The sequence below is a fragment of the Glycine soja genome, chromosome 11, assembly GCF_004193775.1.
Source record: "Glycine soja cultivar W05 chromosome 11, ASM419377v2, whole genome shotgun sequence".
In the NCBI taxonomy this organism is placed as follows: Eukaryota; Viridiplantae; Streptophyta; class Magnoliopsida; order Fabales; family Fabaceae; genus Glycine; species Glycine soja.
This window is the reverse complement of record NC_041012.1, coordinates 49,765,992-49,789,174: the sequence shown is the minus strand read 5'-3', so window position 1 is coordinate 49,789,174 and position 23,183 is coordinate 49,765,992. Positions and strand designations below refer to the sequence as shown.

Genomic DNA, 23,183 nt, shown 5'->3' with positions numbered 1-23,183 from the left:
GATCAAAAATCATATCCCATTATTTAGAAACAGGAAATGATCTCAATCCCACTTTGCTAGAGTCATGAAAAAGAGGCTTCACACTTCACGTGCACTCGATTTTAATTGGAAAAGGAGTTCATATAAAATGAAATTTAGTTACAAGCTTCTGCTTGTGTGTGTGCATGGGTAATCAATTGTCGCTCTTTAGAATATGCATCATGGTGGCTCCCAACAATGCTTCAGTTTTGTGTAGAAGCAATTAAGGTTTCAAATTGCGGTTCGCGTTTAACTGCTACCAATGCAATATGTAATCACCGCCAAATACAGTTGCTGCTGCAGCTACTGCAATAAGAATGTTGTGGCCATAGCAATTTAAATTTCAGGCAACATTTTTTTGTTTTAATCAATGAAAATGATTATTTTACTAACGAAAGAACCTTTTTTTTTAGGAATCAAACCAAAAAAACCTAAAAGCATAAGAAAAAACAGATTTTTGTCATGTGATATGCCTGGTTCACTTGCTTAATATTTACTCACCATGAACTACTTTTTGAGATATTTCTAGACCAAAAAAAATTGTGAAACTCAAATGAGATTGTTGTGGTTATTTTATACCTAACAGAATTTGGGGGCTCCATTAATTAAACACAAGATCGTGTTAAGATTTGCATCTTCTATACTGTAAATACAACGTGCATCAAACGCAACTTAAGGCACTATCGCAATACACAAGCCAGCTAAATAAAGATGCTTATTATCAAGTCTTTTAATAAACACGGACATTACAATAAAATAAGTGAAATTAAAGAAGGAAAATGAAAGCTGCCACAGTTGGATGGTCGTTGAGGAAATGAGTTTCATCTTTAATGGAATACGCATTTAAATAAAATAAAAAAAAATGCATTTCACCATATAGGACATTTACCTCATTTTGTTTGGATGAACATAGAGTATATGAAATAAATTGGAAGTGTCCATCTTTTTTTTTATCTGTATCATCTCTTCTATATTTTTTCCTCGGATTTTTTCTAAAGAAAAAAAATCTAGCCTTTTTAATAAAGGCATGCGTTCAATGCTAGTATATAGTTCAAATTAATTTTTGTATACACATAAAAAATATATATTTAAAAATATATTTCTATACTTAAATAAATATAATAATTTATTTTAAAAAGATAGCAAGAAAATAAATAAATATATCAAAAAAAAATTAAAAGCTAGTATTTAAAAAAATAATAAAAGTTATAGAGAAACTTATAAAAAAGTTTGTTTACCAAATAATTAAATAAGTTTTTCAGTAAAAAAAATTAAAAGCTAACTAAATTTTTTTGTCAAAGTAATGTTTCAAAAAAATACTAAAATCTATGATTTATATAGTAAAAAGTCAGATGAGTATTTTAACTAGTCAAAAAATTAAAAACGAACAACATAGTTTATATATTTGGTTTGGATAGGTGTGTTGAATTTCATTGTTAATATTTGGTTTCCCACTTAATAATAATAAAACAAAAAATGTTATTAATAATAATATTAAAAATATATATTTAATATTATTAACAAATTATTAAAATTAACCATAGGTGTATTTCACAAGGCAACGAGATTGTCCATACTTATAATGGAAAGTTCTATTATTAAGTGATGCAAAAATTCAAAAAAAATGTAAGGATGTAGTAAGGAAAGCTCTAGGCTGTTGAGTCATTAATTGGCGTCAATAACCAGCCACCTTTTATCCATAATTTTTCATTTTACACCTAATTGGGTATGGTGTTTTAAAATGTCGTTTTGGGCCAAAAATGGGTCAGTATGCCCAAGCCCACCAAAAATCTGATTTCTACAAAAAAAATATTTTCTAATTATCATAAAGTGCCAAATAATAGACTAATAAATCAATTTTGTGTCAAATAAATAGGGATTTTAAAAAAAATCAATTTTAATTAAAAATTATGATTAAAATAAACATGTTTGTAACATTTCGTAATTTATCTAAATCTAAAGTTAAAGACCATGGGTATTTTTACTAGAGATAACTATGCTTGAATATGCTAATTATGATCATTATGACAAAACTTTTATTCTAAATATTTAACACAATTATATATTTAATATTTAAACTCAAGATAAATTGATTTATGTGCTCGGTAGTTAATTTAATCCCTAACTTTTAAAACAAAAGTTTTCATCCTTGTATTTTTTAAAATACGTAAACTTTAGTCTCTAAAAGTAATACTCTGTCCTCCTAAGAACCAATGATATTTTTTGGACTAAAACCTATGTTTCAAATGTCAAGCACAAAAACCAAAATTTAAAATTTTTCCAAGGATTAAAACACCATTAATCCAACAATATTTACATAGATATGATCTAGCGAAGAACTTGATTAATGCCAGTAATAAGAGTATTGTAGTTGCTGTGATGAAGAAAAATGTATGGATAGAACTTTCATACTTGATTATGTATGAATTATAGATATTATAGATATGCTCATGTACATGTTATCCTAACAATATTGTTTTCTAATTATAGATTAATTCGTGAATTTTCATACCATTTTTTAACTGAGTTCATGCCAATTATCTATACCTTCAATCTAAATTTTAATTTCTAAATAGAATATAAAAAAAATCGTCACTTTAGATTACTTTAATTGATAACTTTTCATTAGAGTAACTTCTACATTTTTTTAAGGGAGGGTTTCTACATATTTAATTGCATGCCAACATGTTTTATTTAATATCAAATATATAAAAAATCAATATACCGTATATTTACAGACAAAAAAAAAATTGTAAAAAAAGAATTTAGAAATTATTTTAATACATACGTTAAACACAAAGATGGCTCGTGCACTCTGACGGCTCAACAAACTAGTTCATAATCTAAACCAAGCATTAAAAAACTTTATATGTTAGACAAAGAGAAAAGAACCCACGTCTTGTACTTCTCTATTCTCCAACGTTAAAAAGTAACTATATATTAGAGCATTCCACAAACACAATGATGTTATAGATAAAATGTCCATGATTTTCCACTAACATTAATTTTTAGATTTTTAACATCCACTATTGCAACCTAATTTTTAGATTTTGACTTCTTTGTAGAACAAAAATCTGAGGTAAACACAGAGAAAGTTTAGCTTTTCACGCACCGCCCATAACCCATTCTCTAGAAGGCTACTAGGAGTTGGGTGCTCCATGGTCAAGATGCTTATGCATAATGTTTTTGAAAGATACACCTCTATTTTATTTTTATTCTTTTATAAATCAAATGTTAATCCAATTATTTTATGTTTTTTTATGCAACTTTGTTTTCATCAATTCTTTTATAAAACTTTTGTACGTTATAAATCATATAGGATAACATGGCTTAAGTGTTCAAAGTTTAATTCAAGAAATAAGTTTAAAAAATAAATTCAAAAAAGTATATGTTTGAAGAGTAAAATCATAATTTAGTCCCATAGAACATATGTTTAGGGAAGAATAAGAAACTTATGATTAAATCTTGAAATTAAAAATTAATTTTATATATCTGAGTTACATGAAAGAGTTAAAGACCTTAATACACGTTTTTACAAAAAAAATTACAATAATATTTTGGATATTACCCTTTTAACACAAGAGTTAAATTTTAATTAATAGTGTAAAGATATAATATTTAATAGAATATAATTCGAATATATAAATTGCTAAGCCATATGGCTATTTTAACTTCAATTTGAATGGATGACTTTTGAAATCTATTAATTTGTAATTCTTGACTTTGCACTGAAGTGTAGCTCGCACGGCAAATTGGGAAATCCAATACTTTTTTTCTTAGTGGTGAATACGACACAAGAAGCCATTGTCAAGTTCCTACTACAGTTGCTATGGTCTAGTGTGGTTCCGCAATTTCACAATTTGTGTCGCTTTGATATGGTCCCACTCTCTCGTTTTTTAGGTGAAAAAGTGAAGTATCGACCCTTATAATAATATTTGCATGGTGGCTGTGCTTAGGAAATACTCATCCAACGCTTCTTGCAAATTAACCTCTTTCATAATCGCTCACAAATTTGAGTAATTCAGAATAAGAAAAAAATTCACGCACATATCGCATGGAAGCTGGCTGTGCTTGAGTTATACTATGCTTTTGCAAAGGCCCCTACCAATCAAACACGATTTCAATGGAATCTGGGTGTTATTTTTTTTTTTTTTTTGCAAAAAATTGTAGCTGAATTGTTGAATGACTCAACCATCACAGTTCGTGACATGCATGGCCTACCAAGTTTCAATTATGTTCATTCTTCTCACGGACCGCGCTGAGTTCAAACCCTAAAACTAAATGTTATTTTTATCTTCATTTTTAGTATTTTTTATTACCTTTTAAAAAAGTTTTTAGCCAAATGCATGCAAAGGTATCATTTCCTTTTAAATTTATTTACATTATATACATATTTAAGGTATTTTACTTTTACTTAATTATTTTCCATATTATAAATCATCTGTCTCTTTCGATTATGACTTATTGAAGTTCTTAATTTGAAGATGAATACACCTTCATCTATACTGCTTCAAAGGTTTTCTTATTTTAGAAAAGCTTTGTCCCCTGAAATCGCAATAACAGTTAGTTACAGCACTTAATTGGCATCGATAATTGAATGTTATTAATAGGTAAGAAGCTATCTAATTAATCAAACTGTTAATAATGAACCCTAATAAAATTTCAGAGAAAAATAAAGAAAAAGGAGACACTTCTTTGTCATTTAGGTGTGGAAGTTGTGGCAGTAGACGAATGAAATTGATTTGTGCTGCAGCAAAGATGAATGAAATTGAAGTAAGTGATCAACCGTTGAATTCTGCTATTTATTTACTCCAACGAAATGTCATAATCCTAAAGTGGTCGCATCTATTCGGTATAAGAAAAAACTCCCCCCGTGATGACGTTGCATGTTACTGTTACAATAAGAAATTAAATACATCCTTTAATTTCTGCTTGTAAAATAATGCTTACTGGACAAAAACAATCACTTTTACATTATCTAATGTTTTAAAATAATATAATATTATTTAGTTTATAAAATATCCACACAAACACTATAGTTCAATCTCGATCTTATTTTATGTTTTTACAAATAATTAATAGCACGTTATTCTTTTATTTTTATTTTTTAAACTTTTTGTATGAGTTATGAATTAATCCCTATTTTTAAATATTTCCCTATTAATTATTAGTTCTATATTTTTTTAATAAATTTAAAATTTTCACTATCTTTGTTTAGTTTTTTATTTTTACCTGTATTTGAAATAATAATTCTTTTAAAATGGATATATATATATATATATATATATATATAATACAAAGCAAAGTAATGGTTTATTTTTTAATTTTAATAAATCAAAATTATCATATATTTTAAATTAACACATTTATATTTACTTATCTTCCCGACAATTTTTTTACAGGAATTTATTTAATTTTAAAAAATCCAATAACTGATGATAATTGATGCTAATTAATTAATTATGACCACTGATATTGGTGAAGTAGTTAGTAGTTGGCCGGTTCCCTTGTGCACTATATTTTGCCACTTAGCTCTTTTTCTTTTAGTATAATTTTTTGTTGTTTTTTATGGCGTATAGCCACTACACTTGCCTATTCCAACAAACGAAGTATATCGTTTTTTTAATTCGTGACTTTTGACTCATTTATTTCAGATCCTTCCTAATTTTCCTTTTATCTATAATTATGTCCATAATTTATTTTTTATATATATATAAGTTCCCTTCAATTTTAGTGTAAAATATTCGTTTTTATGTCATTTCTCTTCATCAATTCTTTTTATCGTTCTTATTACATAAAAAATTAAAACACTATTCCAATTAAAAAATGAATTTTATAATCAGCCAGGTCTTTATTTAATAAAAATATTATTTTAATATGATATTTTTTTTTTCAATTCATCCAATTTTTTTTCATATTTTATATATGATATATGGTCTTGTTAAAACGAAAAAACAATTACCCTAATAAATTGTAGGAGTAATTACATTCTTTATTTTGTGCTAATTATTTCTAACATCATGTATTTTAGTATTTAAGTGTGGATTTTGGTTTTAGAAAAACATAAAGGAAATAAAAGGTATAGAAGGACTAAATTTGATTTTAAGTGTTGGCTTTTAGTAGAAATCGCATATATCTATATCTATATAAGCGACAATTTTTAAGATCATTATCAGTAAAATTCTTCCTTTAATAATACACTTTGTTCCAAACTGCATATTCAGAATTTTAAGAATTGGTTTGGTTTTAATGATACATTTTACTCGCTAAATGAAAACAAATTCTAAAAAGCATGAAAACATCACAACCAAAAACCAAGAGTAGAATATCCAAATGCAGATACGCTTAAAAAAGAAGATAAACAGTGAATTTCATCCTTAAATGCGTGAGGCGATAATAAATTAGTTTTTAAAAGATGAAATTTCTGCTGAATGTACAAAAAAATTATTGCCCCATCACACTTGAAAGATGAATTTTAGTACTGGTTATAGCTGCAGCCCTGTTTATGAAACACTAGCCTTTTCTATCAGTGGTTCTTTAATAGTTTAACCTTAGCTTTGTCGCAGATCCTAATATGGGATCACATTATTGTCCTATGTCATAAACTCCATCACTCATCGTTCCACCGTACGCCACATCCCACTTTCTCTTTTCAGTTCTCACTATTCATTTTTGACCGCCATTGTGATCAGTTTCTCACATTGATTGAAAAGACCCCATTTTCCTCTATGCTCCTCCACTCTCCACCCTCCACCATTCACACGCAGAGCAACACGACGATCTCACCGACAACCTTTTTGTCTTCGTTAACACACACATCTGACACCTGGCGTGTCCTTTTCTCACTGCAGATTAAATAAATATTAATTAACTAATAAATGTACATATATAGTAGTTGCTTAGCCTGGCTCTATATTCTTCACTCTCCTTCCTCTCCCATTTGATTCCCTTCCCTCTCACCAAGTTTTATGATCTCTGTCATTTCCTCAACTACTTTTATTTTCCATTTATATCTACTCACAAAGCAACATCATCTCCACTTGCATTTCACACGCATGTGAGACACGACCCAAATAACACACAAAGCAAAGTAAGGTTGCTTTGCATTGTGTTAACAAACAAGGCAACCTCATTATTTGTTGCCACTTTGGTTCTGAAAAAGTTTCTTACTTTAGTTGTGGGTTTGCTCCGTTCTCTCTGTTCTGGAAAACAGAAAAACAAAAAAATATGAGAGCGACACAGATTGTGTTGGTTCTGTTTTGGTTGCTCTGCATTCACAGTCCCACGTTGTTCTGCGCCAATGTGGAGTATGATCATCGAGCATTAGTCATCGACGGCAAGCGCAGGGTCTTGATCTCTGGTTCCATCCATTACCCTCGTAGTACTCCAGAGGTTTCACTCTCTCTCTCTTTCTTTGTGTTTGTATGTGTCTTTTCTTTGAACTTAAAGAGGGTAATATTGCAGATGTGGCCAGACCTTATTCAGAAATCCAAAGATGGAGGATTGGATGTGATTGAGACTTATGTTTTCTGGAATTTAAACGAACCAGTTCGAGGCCAGGTTCTTTTTCTTCTCTTCCCATTTTTTTTTTGTACATTCCTATGGCTTTTAGTTTCAGCATTGCATTTGTTGAACGCATGAAATGTTGAGCAGTTTTTTTTATTTGATTTGTGTGTGTGTGATTTTGAATGAAAAGACTAATGAAAAGAAATTTGGCAGTATGATTTTGATGGGAGGAAGGACTTGGTGAAATTTGTGAAGACAGTGGCTGCAGCGGGTCTATATGTGCATCTCCGCATTGGTCCATACGTGTGTGCCGAATGGAACTATGGGTAAAGTTTGGTCCTTTCTCTTCTTTATTTTCTAGGGGTGTTCATGTCTAATTGAGGGGTTTCATTTCTCAACAGTGGTTTCCCTCTTTGGCTACACTTCATTCCAGGAATCAAGTTCCGAACTGACAATGAACCCTTCAAGGTAACCCTCTTCCTTTCATTTCGAGATGTTGTCCTTGGATCCAAGTACACTCATCAGAACTTTGTATTCAGGCAGAAATGAAGCGATTCACTGCCAAAATTGTGGATATGATCAAGGAAGAGAATCTATATGCCTCACAGGGAGGACCTGTTATATTATCTCAGGTTTTTATGTCATGTTTTTTGGTTATATACATAGTCAACTTTGTTTGCATATGTTCTTTTTAATGATATTAGTAGCAACCAGATGTTGAAGTAGAGTTATAACTTACAAATCATAATATTTTTCTGGATTTTTATTTTTGGGTTATGTTTGATCAATATGAGAATAATTGTCTTACTAATGTCAGATTGAAAATGAATATGGAAACATTGATTCGGCCTACGGTGCTGCGGGTAAATCCTACATCAAGTGGGCAGCAACTATGGCTACATCTCTTGATACAGGGGTTCCATGGGTCATGTGTCAGCAAGCTGATGCTCCTGATCCAATTGTAAGTTTTCTCTTTTATTTGTCAACATCAAGTGTTGGTGGCTTGTGTTTTACTAGATTATTTGTCATCCTGAAAAGAGCAATCACAGTATGATGTATACATTCATTTTACCTTATTAATACTGTAACCACCCGCAGATTAATACATGCAATGGATTTTACTGCGATCAATTTACACCAAACTCTAACACAAAACCAAAAATGTGGACTGAGAATTGGAGTGGATGGTTAGCGTCTTTTTCTATTTAAATCAGTTGGCTATTCAATGAAATGTTTCCCTTGAAATGCCATCTGATCAGTTTTATATCTTATTACTTCCACTCTTTTTTTTTTATCTTTTGAATTATTTGGATAAGGTTTTAGTTGTTATTGTTGTTTTGAATTCTTTGGAATGGTAGGTTTCTTCCGTTCGGTGGTGCTGTTCCTTACCGACCTGTGGAAGATCTTGCATTTGCCGTGGCACGATTTTTCCAGCGAGGAGGAACATTTCAAAATTACTATATGGTAATGCAACCTTAAATGTGGTGGCTTAAGTTCATTTTATATAATACTTCAAGAAAGAATTTGTCCCTAAGAGGAAATCTGTAACACTTTGTATTGCTTGCTCTAAAACAGTACCATGGAGGGACCAACTTTGACCGAACTTCTGGTGGACCTTTCATTGCTACAAGTTATGATTATGATGCACCAATTGATGAGTATGGTATGCACTCATTCTACTTTCATATCGCATATCTATTGTTGACATCGTAGACATCACAAATGCACCACCAATTGTCAGTTGAGTTCAGCTTATCTTCTATATGCATTGAAGAATATAAATAAACAGTATTGCATGTACAGTTTATTTGTTGTTTATATAAGACAAATTACGCTTGATAATTTTGTGTGGGTTTTTATAAATTTCTTTACCATGGGCTTCAGGAATTATTAGACAGCCTAAGTGGGGCCACCTTAAAGAAGTTCATAAGGCCATAAAGCTTTGTGAAGAAGCATTGATAGCTACTGATCCAACAATTACATCCCTTGGTCCAAACCTAGAGGTATAAATGGTTTATTTTGAAACTTTTGGTCCATTAAAACATTTTACTCCATGTCTTGGGATGGAATTTCTGGATAAACTTATTATGAACCATTGAACCTGAAGTTCTCCTAGTTTTTCAAATTTGGAAGTTTCTTTCCCTGGAAATGACCTGCTTAGAGTGGAATTTTGACACCATTAACCATTGTATACAGGCTCATTGTCATAGGTTTCTCTGGTCACCTCCTCCTTTGCAATTTCCTAAGTGTTGCTTTTTATTGTTTGTGACAAAATGTTGCTGTATGCTGATGCCAGTTTCTCTTTCTGCACTACCACATTTTATATGCTTTATGAACAATTCGTCTGTCTATGATGTATTGTATAATATCTAAACCCCAGGCGGCAGTTTACAAGACAGGATCTGTATGTGCGGCCTTCCTTGCCAACGTAGACACCAAATCTGATGTAACAGTAAACTTTAGTGGCAATTCATATCACTTGCCTGCATGGTCTGTGAGCATCTTACCAGACTGCAAGAATGTAGTGCTTAATACTGCAAAGGTTTGCCTCACCAACTTTATTTCCATGTTTATGTGGCTTCGCAAATGGATTTCGTAACAAAAAATGTAATATTGGTTGATTTTCCCAATCAAAGTAGATAGTTTAACTGATGGGAGTTACTTTGAAAGTGTAATTAATAGTCATTTTGTGATTAATGTATCGATAGTCAAAAACCTTTCTGTTAAAAATACTTTTTTGTATGACAGATTAATTCTGCATCTGCAATTTCAAGCTTCACAACTGAATCTTTAAAAGAAGATATCGGTTCTTCAGAAGCTTCTAGTACAGGATGGAGTTGGATAAGTGAACCAGTGGGTATTTCAAAGGCTGATTCATTCCCACAAACTGGATTACTGGAGCAAATAAATACAACAGCTGATAAAAGTGATTACTTGTGGTACTCATTAAGGTAGATATAGGCCTCCAAGGTTGAAAGACATTCCCTCTGACTTATAATTCTCTGCTCCTTGATAACACTGTTTTTGTACTCTTTTAAAGCATTGATTATAAGGGTGATGCTGGTTCTCAAACTGTCCTTCACATTGAATCACTTGGTCATGCCCTTCATGCTTTTATTAATGGGAAGCTTGCAGGTAAATACAAACTAAAGCATTGTCAATTGATTATATGTATCCTGTATCTACAAATGTTCTTCCTAAATATTCTCTGTTTTTATGTTTTATATAATTGAATCCCTATGTATTATTTTCTTTAATGAGTTGAGATTCCTCTTTAATTGCTGGTTATGTAGACCTTGTTATCATTTTAAGGCCTGCATTCCAAAATAGGTTCTTCCCTCCTATCTTCTTGGCACACCTCTTGAAGTGCTGGTAATGAAGTTAGACTTAGAGAGGTGTAAAGCAACCTAAGTCTACTCTTGCCTTTCATTATAGGGAGGCAATCAGAAGTGTTTGGCTGGCTATAGATCAGAAAGACATAACTAAAATTCTTAGATGAAATTTCACCCAATTTTATGACCTTAAAACTATCTAACCTAAATAAAAATCAAATTACTGAAATTACATGGAACATTAAGTACTACTCGAAGTGGTTCAAAATATGTTACCAAAGTCTAGATTTAATAAATGTGAAGAAGAGAATACACCAAGTTTTAACATGATTGTAATTTTGGGTTTTTCTTGTTAACTAATATTAATTATCTGTGATATTATTGAAAACTTTTCAGGGAGTCAAACAGGCAATAGTGGCAAATATAAGTTCACTGTGGACATCCCTGTCACACTAGTGGCCGGAAAGAACACAATTGATCTCTTGAGTTTAACCGTGGGACTTCAGGTTCAGATTTTCTGACCATGATAAGCATTTACAAGAGAGGAAATTATGGTTTATAGTATGCAATTATGCATTGGCTTGTTAGTTTCCATCCCACATGATCTAGCTTGCTCGTCTAGTGATTTATCTCATTGGTCATTACTACATCAACTAATTAGACCTTATACACATCAGAACTATGGAGCCTTTTTTGACACATGGGGAGCGGGGATCACTGGTCCAGTGATATTGAAAGGTTTGGCAAATGGAAACACACTTGATCTCTCCTACCAGAAGTGGACTTATCAGGTTAGTCTTCACATTTGGTTAAAGACTATACTTTATCCTTTCTAAAACTCGAGTAAACATTGATGAGATTCATGCAATACTTAAATCTATCCTTGAAGTTTACTTGCATGTTACATTGTTTTTCTCTTTCCCTGCCTATGAATTTCATAGATTAACAAGTTTATATGCTAAAAGGAATAAAATTCTATCATTTATTTCAAGAGCCTGAAGCTATAGAACTCAAGTCGATTGGATTGCTTTTTTCCTTGTTGGTTGAAGTCATAGAAAGCAGTCTTAATTTTCTTGATACAGGTTGGCCTCAAAGGGGAAGACTTAGGTCTGTCTAGTGGAAGTTCTGGACAGTGGAATTCACAATCTACCTTCCCTAAGAACCAACCATTGATTTGGTACAAGGTAATCAGATTTTCATTTTCTTGTTTCACTGGTTATAAGGGAATTTGAAATTATACTTATCCTGTGCTTACAGACAATTAAATGATTCCCATCCTCATAGCCACTTCTTATACAGTCTCATTTTATCCTTATAGTTTTTTTCTCAGCAGTGTCTACAACTGTTATCTTCAACTCGCAATAGCATACAGCAATTAAATTAAGGGAATGATAATATAAGAAAAATATTTCTGCTACTAACTAATGTAGTACATGTTGGATTAGACAACCTTTGCTGCTCCATCCGGCAGTGATCCAGTTGCAATTGACTTCACGGGGATGGGAAAAGGTGAGGCTTGGGTGAATGGGCAAAGCATCGGACGATACTGGCCTACATATGTGGCTTCAGATGCTGGTTGCACGGACTCATGCAATTATAGAGGACCTTACAGTGCATCCAAATGTCGCAGGAATTGTGGAAAGCCATCACAGACACTGTAAGTGTTGGATATCATAAAAGAGAAGAGCTGAAAAATGAAGATAATCTTGAGTTTATGATGTCACTAAGACACTTATCCTGCAGATACCATGTACCGCGATCGTGGTTAAAACCAAGTGGCAACATTCTTGTATTGTTTGAGGAAAAGGGAGGTGATCCAACACAAATATCTTTTGTCACAAAACAGACAGAAAGTTTGTGTGCACATGTATCCGATTCTCACCCACCACCCGTAGACTTGTGGAACTCAGATACAGAATCAGGAAGAAAAGTAGGTCCTGTGCTATCACTCACTTGCCCTCATGATAACCAAGTCATCTCTTCCATTAAATTTGCTAGCTATGGAACACCCCTTGGAACCTGTGGTAACTTCTACCACGGACGCTGCAGCAGCAACAAGGCTCTTTCTATTGTGCAGAAGGTATTATCAAATATTTTTAGCTTTCTATTTCCCTGGTTAGATTCATATGTTTCATTTGGTTTAAACTGACTCAAATGATCTTAAAACAGGCCTGCATTGGATCAAGCAGTTGTAGTGTTGGAGTATCAAGTGAGACATTCGGAAACCCTTGTAGAGGAGTGGCAAAAAGTTTAGCAGTTGAAGCTACTTGTGCGTAGACAGACATGTTTCTTCAATAACACTTCCCAATTTTCTGAAGATGATTCCTTCTAATAAGCAAAAGTAGATTTGTAATTTTAGGAACATCCAAGAAAATATAGTCAACTAAAACAGTTTAGTCTCACATGCAATAAAAAAGAAAAGTCTCTAAGCTGATGCAAGATAGTACGTGATAAATGGTATTTTTACTTTTGCTTGCTTTCACTGAAAAAGGATGATTGGTTTCCCAACTTGCAAGACAAGTTGTTCTCATGAGTTGGTGTGAGGAAGCTGGACAGTGAGGTCCTGTTCAGATAAATTTCAACATAAACATTCACATGAGAAGAAAATAACAAAGGAAAAATAAGCTAAACTTCTCTAAACACTGGCTTACAATGTTGAAACTTGGGAGTGTGGCATAATTGTATTATAAAATTTTACTAATTAGAACAGGATGTATGGAACATTTGAAATTCATAAGTTTTTTGATCAGTAGAAAATAGTAATCAACCAAATGCTTCTCCAAGTGCTTTTTCGTAAATTAAATAGGGGTAGTGGTTTCAATCTTAATGTGTCGTACTGTCATCAACAAACTGTGAGCATTCTCAAACAAGTTGAGCCTTCCATTATTAAGGAATAAATGCAAAGCTTTAGTGCATGTGACCAGTACAAGATTTAAGAAAATGATTGCGATGGGAAACATTATGGTAGGCCATGTTTTTTTCTTTGATACATACACATTACAAAGCATATGAACAATTCGTTTATGAAGAATGTCTTTTTTTGTCATGACTCATGACTGATATCAGTATTACGCAATCCTTCGTTAGTACTAGCAAGTTCAACTTGAAAAAACATAAAGAAGAAGAAAAACCCTCCTCCGAATTTGGGATTTGAGATGCCACAACTTCAACAAATTTTAAGGTTTTGATCATGATTAAGGCGTAACAATTGCTAAATGACATACTTGAAGCTGGGAGTAAGACGGAGATTAAATAAAATCATATATATTAAAAAAAACTATTTTGATGGTACTATAATTCTCAATCTTCTTACAGTACTTATTAAATAATTCTTCTACTTCCTTTATACTATAATAATATTGAATATGTTTTACGGCTTTTCTTTTTTAAATATTAAATATATTTTTAAAATATTTTTTTATTGAATACTAGTTCTTATTTTTATTAAAATAATAGAGAGATTTATAAGAAAATACACATTATTCAAATCTATGTCATTAATGTTTCACAAACTGAAGTACTTAACAAATAGTTGAACCTGTCCAGTATTATTAGTTAAAAATAATCTCTTACTATCAATTTCAACTAAATTTTGAGTTTAATACTATAAAACTTAAAAAGGTTACTAATCACACTAAGAAAAAAAAACGTTTATTTCTTTGTCAATGAACCACAAAACAATTTAAGAATACCATTCCTACCTATACAGAAACTATAGAGATTTTGAAAACAAAAGTTGTTTTTTCATTAAACTAATTTAAAAATTACTACTATAATAGATTGTTATATGTGTATGTATATTATAAATTATAAATTAAAAAAGTTTAATTAAGTTTTTGATAGAATATAGGTTGTTTTGAGATTATTATCTAATATTAATTTTTTTTAATGAAGTATCTAAAAAATTTTCAGTTTCATTTTATTATATGTCGTTAGTCATCTTCCATTAAATGATGATGTGATAAATGAAGTATCACGTCATCACGCACAACCACGACATGTCATTGTCACATAATCACCTTTAATGATATGGCGATGAAGTGTCACTGATTGGGTGTGATGACGTGATACTTTGTCTGTCATGTTATCACTTAATGGAAATAAATTAACGACATGTAATAAGTTGAAACATAAAAAAATTTCATGGAAGTATTTAACAAAAAATGAATTTTTAGATAGTAATATGAAAACAACTTATTTTTCAAATATGAAAAACTTATTTAAATCATATATAATTGGTGTTTTGCGGTCTATGATCAATGTACACATATAACATGTTATGTCTTCCCTCACTTTTTCTACATTATTCTTGGACCCAAAATATATATATCTCACCATTTGATCTTGTTTAGGCATCTTAACTATTTAATTTCACATTTAATATTATCTCATTAATCTATTTTAGTTGTTTAACATGATAAATTGATAGGTGAGCTCTTGTAAATTTCAAATAGTATTCTTTTATTTCTATCAATACAAAATATCTTATTAATTTAATGTATTTCTTATTTTGAATGAGGAATTATCTTAAAAAAAATAAATAGGATAAAGTTTCTCGAGTCTATATAAAAGTAAATTACATATATGTTTATCAAGTTATTTTAATTAATTTTTAGTTTTTTGACAAGTTTATAAATATTTGATCAAATAAAAGTATTTGAGAAATGATTTGTTCTTGTTAACTTATAAGATTTACTTTTAAACATAACTTAAATTTATGATTATCATTTTTATTTTTATTTTTAATAAAATAATAAAATTTACTATTTATCATTTTATCTGAAATTAAATTATTTATTTTGATAAAACTCTTTTTTATCATTTTTTAACTAAAAAATTATTTTTCAACTTTAGTTAAGTTGTTCATAACTAAAAAATAAATTATTTTTGGATTTATCTAAAAATTCATTTTTTGTCGAATAATTACTTATAAAATTTTTGTTTCAAATTTCCATCTTATTAGTCTCCTTCTATATGAATATTTTTTTTATCATTGACACGTTATTGAAAATGGTGACGTGACACCCTGTCTTTCATGTCAAAAACTTAATTAAACCAATTAAAAATGATTGTAATCCTAATGCTAGAAACAGTTATAAGTTGTATTTATATTGTGATCCCCAACGTGGCCAACCTGTTACCGTTGTTGGATTCCTCCTAAAAATAAAAATTGAACAAAAATTTTAATTGCTATTCTGCCCCTCTTTTTAGCTTCGATGTATTTAATCATTTTTTGGCTCACTCTCTTTCTTCCCGATCGATCGATTTCTTCCGCCTAGGGTTTTTCTGCATTCCGATTCCCCATCCCTCCGCATTCACAATCACAGTTGCAATAGGGTTTTCGTTTCCTTCGGCTTGCTTCTGTGGTAATTGCAGCTTTCTCGATTGAATTTTGGATTTAGGGTTCCGATTCCGAGTCTTACTTCTAAAAGCCGTCGATTCGTCCTGGAATTTCAGGCTCTCGGAGCCGCAGAGATAGGGTTCTTCCATTTTGTCATGTTCCCCAAGGAAAAAGAGAGAGAGAGGGGTAAATTGTTGAACATTTTATTATTTATTGTAATTTAATTATAATAATGGACTCCGTCGTTGACGTTTCTCTTTGATGGCGTCCAAAGCTTCTGTTCTCTCTTTTATTTCCATTTTCCCGATATTCAATAAAAATTACTTTATTAATCTGTAGCTTTTATTTTTTTTTTTATATTTTTTTAATTTTAAATTTTTTTCCTGTTCCTGTTTATGCTAAAGGTCAACGAATTTTTTGGTGGTGAGTTGTGGGCTGAGCCTGCAACCGTTGTTATAAACTGGAGTTATCGCAATGTTGGGTGTGAATCGTAGTGGCTTTAATTTCTGTAGCCGTTTAATCCACCTAGCTGAATGGCATCCATTAGAATAGCAATGCTAAACAGGGCTTGAGGCCCTTCCGTTCCTCTCGTATCAGGTAATCATCTTTCCCTTATGGAGCAAACTACAATCTTGTTTTGTGATTGTGCTTAACCCAATTTGGCTTTCACCCTTTTTGATGAGATTCCTGTTGTGAAAGCTATTTGCAGGGTCAGCAGAGAGAAGAGAAGTTAGTTATTAGGATATATATTGGCTTTGGCCATTTGAGGGTGAGTCAGATTGATGCTGTGATGGGAGATTATAAGAGTTTTTCATTTTCCAAAATGATGGGCTGCTGTGGTTGCTTCGGATTTGTCCAAAAACCAAGACGACGGCGTCGGGATAAACGTGGCATCAGTAATCTTCTCTCCCAGGGGCTATTATTGGATGGAGAAACTGAAGGCGATGAGACATATAGTGGTGACGTTACTAGTAACTGCACCAGTGTAGATGACAATGAGGTGCAAGCTGTACGCAACCGTTCAGAGGATATTTTAAACTTTAGAGCTAAGAATGGCATGGTTTGCAGGCCGTTTCCTGTTAAGGAGACTTGCAAACTTGATCGCTCAGAGGTATCCATGGGAGTAGCTTTTTTGTTTTTTGCTATAAAGTTGCTTTCAATTTATAGTGAAACGTCAATACTAGGTTGGCTTGTTTTGATATGTTAGTGGTCTTGAGTTCATTGTTGGTGAAAACTGAATTCACCATGTTTCGATCACCTTATGGTATCCAGACCTTTACTTGAAATTTTGTGAAATTTATTTAATTTTATTTAATATAATTACAAAAAAACGCTTGTTAACTTTTAATGACTGCTACATGATAAAGGGAAGTTGGGTTTAGTTTTAGACACTATTTTTACCATTTTTGGTGACATGACATTGAATTAGGGATGAACTTTGAAATGTTTTGGTGCAATTTCTTTCTCGCTAGTTGTTGCTTTGTTCTACTTTCCTTCACTTGTAAGTTGTAACCATAAATTTAGAGATTACATTCTACATGTTAGTCTTGGTCTTGAATTTCTTGTCTTGTCAGTGTGTTTAAACCTATCTGAATGGTGTGATCTGTATTCAGGCAAAGTTTGTCTGCTGTAATAAATATCTTTTTATTTTTTTTATCATCGCCTTTATTTAAATATTCAGGATGAAAATGGGAACAAGATGATAAATGGATATGTTCGAGAGTATAAAATTGGTTCTGGAAGCTATGGCAAAGTGGTAAGCATAGTTTTTGCAGAATTATCTTTTCTCTATTCTCATGGAATCCACTGCCCTGAGCCCTTCCCTGATATGTATTTCAGGCTCTTTATCGAAGTAGTGTTGATGGAAAGCATTACGCAATTAAGGTAAGGACACTTTTTTGTATGAGCACTTGCAGGCAGATTACTTCATAATAGCATATTTTTGTAACAGGGCAGTAATCACTGCTCCTGACAGTAGGGAATTGCGACATTGGTAGATTGTTGGACTAGCTAGTGTGACTGACAAATTGCTCTGTATTACATTAGGACATAAGAAATAATCAAAGGCTCACTGCCTCACTGCAACATGCATGTGTGTAATGTTATAATCAAGATACGGGCACAATTATTTAGATGTTAACTCTTTTGAACTGCAGTCCTTTCACAAGTCTCAATTACAAAAGCTTCGAGTTGCACCGTCTGAGACTGCTATGACTGATGTTCTACGTGAGGTATATTTCTTTTTAGTATCTTTTTTTAAAAAAAATGAACAATATAGGGTTATTCAGGGGGTCCCCATTTATATTCAGGGCATTAGCCTTTTCTTTTTATTTTCTTTGATCATAACTTGTTTCTGAAATGTTATACAAGTGTAAATATATTGAACTAGTGAACTTTGCCAATACCTTGGTTATTACCTAGCAACTAGCAGCTAGCCAGCTACATATGGCACTTTATCCTCACTAACAATAAATGGAAACAACTACTAAATTTGCTGCTGCTAGAGATTTACTGTTCTTATGGAATATATTGTCATCCGTTATTTTTTTAATACCATAGCAACATAGCATGCATATAGGTCAGTTTTGGAAAACACTTTATTTTCTGTTGCCAATGTTTTATGTTCCATTTTCTTAGAATTCGAGCTTAGGGCCTAACTCAACCTGAAATGCTAGCTCATAGGGTGAAGATTGTCCTCTATTTATATATATTATTTTTGCATTATCTCTAGTCTATGTAGGATTTGGGTTTTCCCAAATCCCAATACCACCCCTCTCGCCAACACTATTAGGCTTGGTACATTGATAATATGGTAGGCTGCCCAATAATGGATCTAGAATAGGCTTTGATATGATTTTAGAATTTGGATTTGGGCCTAACTCAATTCCAAAATAGCACTCAAGAGGTGAGGATTGCCTCCCAATTATATACTCTGTTTTGGGCATATCACTAGTTGATGTGAGATCACCAACACACTCTCGTGTTGAGAACTAGACATTTCGAGTGTGAAGTTTGTAGGACTGAACATTTGTAGGTGGTTTGAAAACGGCCCAATAACGGGGGCTCGATAGGCCCAACAACAGTTGCTAAGATAGGCTGTATCATCTTAGAATTTGAGCTTTTAGAGGCTAACTCAACCCCAAAAGCTAACGCATAGGGTGAGGGTTGTCCTCCATTTATATATATTATTCAGGCACTATCTCTAATAATGTGGGACTTGGTTTTTCCCAATACATTTTAACATTACTTATATCTTTTTCCAAGAGTTTACTTTTTATTTTACTTCCTGTTTTGTTCATTTTATGATTTGTTACATTGTTTAACTCAATTTTTTGGATGTTCTTTACTGATCCTGCAGTATTTTAATAGACACAAATACGTTATTTTCAGGTATTGATTATGAAAATGGTGGAACATCCTAATATAGTCAATCTCATTGAGGTGATTGATGATCCAGAGTCGGATGACTTCTACATGGGTACTCAATGCTAGTTGCTTCTTGGTTTTGTTATATAGCGATGACTGCTCCTGTAATTTGTACATATGTATTTGAGCCTCGAGTTTAATTAAGAATCTCCAATAAGTTCTATGCTTAACTGCTGTTGTTTACTTTTACAGTACTTGAATATGTGGAAAGCAAATGGGTGTGTGAGGGTACAGGTCGTCCTTGTGCATTAGGTGAAGAGACTGCTAGGAAATACTTGCGCGATATAGTCTCAGGATTAACATATCTCCATGCTCATGTATTATCTCTGAGCCAAATCTTTTTCTGGTTAATGATGATACAGTGCCCCCACCCCCACCCCCCCCCCCCCCCCCCCCCACCTCTCTTCTCTCTCACTCACACACACTATTACCTTCCATCATATGCCCATAATTTTCAGTTATTTTAGTTAATGTCTTTCATATTTTTATGATTTCCCTGAACCAAAAACATTTCTGAATTGAATAGCCAGTAGGCACTGCTGCAAATTTTGTATTTGGTAATTTGTAGGCTAATGTATGCCATCCTTCGCACTCTTAAAATTAGTTTTGTTTTGTTTGTCTATGTGAAGCTGTTGCCTGTTAATATTATGTTTATGTCTAAAGTTTACTGAAGTATATTTTTGCATATCACTGGAAATACATGATACTAGATATGCGTGCTTAAAAAACTTCGTAAGTCAACCAACATATCATTTATTGTACGTGCTCAGGCACATTCATGTTACATGCATTGAAATAGTTTGACTATGCTCCTATGGTGATTCGATATTGATTTGTTTCAATGCAGAATATAGTGCATGGGGATATAAAACCTGATAATCTGTTGATTACTCATCATGGCACTGTAAAGATAGGGGATTTCAGTGTCAGCCAGGCATTTGAGGTGATGTAATTACTGAACTTAATGATAATTTAAAAGATATGAAAGCTGAAGAGTTTACTCCAAGCCTGTGACATTATTTTATGAGTTTAAAATTTGATTGGTTGAAACTTGAAAGAAAGCTGGTGAATGTACCTTGTTAATGTGTCACTTACATAATTTGAGAGGCAGAAGCCTTTTTTTTTGTTAATATTTTGCTTCATTGTACTGATATCATGTCTTTGTGAATCCATGGGATTATGACTCCACTCTTTGGAATTTTGAATTTTCTATGGTATGTAGAAGAATTTAGCTTGTCTGAGGTGGTCAGGACCAAGGAAGTTGAAAATGATTAATCATAGAGAATATATATATTGGTGATGTTACATGTGTCCTAAGATATATCTTCACAACTAATAGGAATCAACACTTTGGTTTCTTTTTGCAGGATGGCAATGATGAACTCCGTCGATCACCTGGCACTCCAGTTTTCACTGCACCAGAATGTTGTTTAGGTTACTGATTTCTTTTCAAGCTTGCAAGATACTTTGCTCTGTGGACTCTATGAAAGTACATATTTTCAGTGCAGTTTTTGTTGATATTATTTAGGTCTTACTTATCATGGTAAAGCTTCTGACACGTGGGCAGTAGGAGTTACTTTGTACTGTATGATATTGGGTGAATACCCATTTCTTGGAGACACACTTCAAGACACATATGACAAAGTAAGACATATGTTAACTTACCCTCTAATAATATTAAGTAGAATTGATGCTACATGTTTTTAACCTGTCACAGAAATCTGAGCTTACTGTTTCCTCCCTTATCCAGATAGTCAATGATCCTTTAGTTCTGCCAGATGACATTAACCCCCAGTTGAAGAATTTAATAGAAGGATTACTATGCAAAGGTATGTGGCATTCAACTTTTCCCAGACATAAATAACTGTATATTCCCATTTCAATTTTGCTCTTCCTTTCGCCACTAACAAGCTTCATCATCATCCTAATTTTATTTTGGGGGCCCATCATTTTATGTTTCTCAATTTAACTGTGTTCTGCAGACCCAGAACTGAGGATGACATTGGGCGATGTTGCTGAGCATATCTGGGTTATTGGAGAAGATGGGCCTATTCCTGGGTACTTATGTTGGTGCAAACGCAAGAGCATGGTGACTGAAGACTCTGATGGGAGCGATATACTTGCTTGATCCACGCTGATTCTAAGTTGGATTTCTTATGTACAGTGACAAGGCCCATTAATTTTTCCCCCACTTTGGCCCCACGGAGAGATGTTATGATTATTATAGAGGGAGTCTCCAAAGAATAATTGGGAATTAAGAAAATACAGTTCATGTTACCGACGATATGTAGTCAACTAAGTCATGTTTATTTTTGTGTTGTGAAGCATTTGGTGTCCTCTACGGACTTAGAGGTCTTGTATACGGCTCTTTCGCATAGAACGAGTTTTTTTCTTTCTTTCTCAAACACGTGCCGAATTCTGTTCAGTTCATACTCTTTATACATTCCTTGGAGTGTTTTGTTTTTACATTTGCTTTGGTTTAACATTCAAAGAATTTGATTATTCAACAATCCACGCTAAGCATGAACTTAGTTTTTTTATTGTCAAAATTTACGAAACTCCACTCCTAAGGTCTTTGTCACACAGTGGATTCTTGCCAAACCTCCTCCCGCCGAGCAGCTGGCTATTGAACTTACTTTTTAATCTGCTTTTATATGAGAAGTGAGAAGTTCCAACTCAAAAGCCATTGCAACTATTATAATATAATGGGATAAAGTTGTTATTCGTTGCATAAGTTCGGTTCTAGTTGTCGTAAACGCGTGGTACTCTAGAAGAAAAGTCTTCTTCATCCACGGAAACAAACAAAAGTAGAGGCAGTTTTTGGCTGTATTGGCGTCACCACCCTCCTTAAGCTTTGTTTTTACCATTTGACTTGCAATTTAAGGTCTTCAACTATATATAACTGACAAATCCCATTCTCCACGGCTCTTTCTCTTACTATAGCCAATAGCTAGCATGAACCGTTGCATGGAGGAGGATATTGGTATCGTTTTAAGAAGAAAAAAAACGTGTATTTTGGTCGCTAGGAAAGGTTCCTTCAACAAATATCAAGAGCTTCCTTATCTATATATATTTTTAAGTTTCATACGGCACCAACAATGTATACTATGTACAAGTTGGAGGTAGACTTAACTTCAAAAATTTATTAAATAGAATAGACCCTATTATTTTATTTATATTTTTATGGCTTGGTTGTACCCTTTTTTGTTTTTATTGAAATAAAGTGTAACGAATAAAAGAAATGAAAGGGTGAATAATCGGAAAAATAATGTATATGATGTTGTTGAGATAAGGTGAAAGTACATAAATAAAAAGAGGGAACCACGTCAACCAGTGACTGATTGATGAGACCTGTGTCAGCCGAATCAACATTCTCTGAATACAGTTTGTGTGTGTTTGAATGTGAAAAAAAGTTATTTTGAATAAAATTGTTTTTAATTGATATAATTTATATTTAGATGTTTTTATTATAAAAATAACAATAAAATTTAATATAAAAATTTAATCCAACATAAAAAATAGCATTGTTTCAATTAAAAATTAATACTAAAGTTATAATT

The 23,183-nt window shown here is 32.5% G+C and overlaps 2 protein-coding genes across 3 annotated transcripts; both read left to right on the top strand.

The window, feature by feature from the left end:
* The first annotated feature begins 6,668 nt into the window (after window positions 1-6,668).
* Window positions 6,669-13,346, top strand: LOC114376069 (beta-galactosidase 8-like). The gene is made up of 19 exons (XM_028333984.1): window positions 6,669-7,410; window positions 7,483-7,578; window positions 7,738-7,850; window positions 7,926-7,992; window positions 8,064-8,156; window positions 8,342-8,485; window positions 8,623-8,711; window positions 8,883-8,988; window positions 9,100-9,187; window positions 9,409-9,527; window positions 9,905-10,066; window positions 10,273-10,475; window positions 10,565-10,659; window positions 11,253-11,362; window positions 11,534-11,647; window positions 11,939-12,040; window positions 12,302-12,513; window positions 12,600-12,936; window positions 13,026-13,346. Exons 1-19 carry the CDS (start codon window positions 7,246-7,248, stop codon window positions 13,131-13,133), a joined length of 2,523 nt encoding a protein of 840 aa, XP_028189785.1. The 5' UTR covers window positions 6,669-7,245; the 3' UTR covers window positions 13,134-13,346.
* Window positions 13,347-16,045: 2,699 nt separating this feature from the next.
* Window positions 16,046-22,133, top strand: LOC114376603 (serine/threonine-protein kinase GRIK1-like). Of its 2 annotated transcripts, XM_028334787.1 has the most exons (14): window positions 16,047-16,222; window positions 16,314-16,383; window positions 16,602-16,794; window positions 16,907-17,308; window positions 17,879-17,953; window positions 18,037-18,081; window positions 18,354-18,428; window positions 19,588-19,675; window positions 19,816-19,940; window positions 20,471-20,566; window positions 20,991-21,057; window positions 21,152-21,267; window positions 21,374-21,452; window positions 21,606-22,133. In XM_028334787.1, exons 4-14 carry the CDS (start codon window positions 16,988-16,990, stop codon window positions 21,749-21,751), a joined length of 1,233 nt encoding a protein of 410 aa, XP_028190588.1. In that variant the 5' UTR covers window positions 16,047-16,222; window positions 16,314-16,383; window positions 16,602-16,794; window positions 16,907-16,987; the 3' UTR covers window positions 21,752-22,133. The 2 variants fall into 2 exon arrangements, with proteins under 2 accessions (XP_028190587.1, XP_028190588.1); XM_028334786.1 differs by having other exon boundaries at window positions 16,046-16,383; window positions 16,897-17,308.
* Window positions 22,134-23,183: the final 1,050 nt, after the last annotated feature.

What these genes read in the sequence shown, in the direction of transcription:
- LOC114376069 (XM_028333984.1), top strand. Translation starts at nt 7,246, where the DNA reads ATGAGAGCGACACAGATTGTGTTGGTTCTGTTTTGGTTGCTCTGCATT. An exon ending in CTGACAATGAACCCTTCAAG is followed by an intron (nt 7,993 to 8,063) that starts GTAACCCTCTTC and finishes CTTTGTATTCAG; the next exon opens with GCAGAAATGAAGCGATTCAC. An exon ending in ACCAGAAGTGGACTTATCAG is followed by an intron (nt 11,648 to 11,938) that starts GTTAGTCTTCAC and finishes TTCTTGATACAG; the next exon opens with GTTGGCCTCAAAGGGGAAGA.
- LOC114376603 (XM_028334786.1), top strand. Translation starts at nt 16,988, where the DNA reads ATGGGAGATTATAAGAGTTTTTCATTTTCCAAAATGATGGGCTGCTGT. An exon ending in GAAAGCATTACGCAATTAAG is followed by an intron (nt 18,082 to 18,353) that starts GTAAGGACACTT and finishes TTTGAACTGCAG; the next exon opens with TCCTTTCACAAGTCTCAATT. An exon ending in TGCACCAGAATGTTGTTTAG is followed by an intron (nt 21,058 to 21,151) that starts GTTACTGATTTC and finishes GATATTATTTAG; the next exon opens with GTCTTACTTATCATGGTAAA.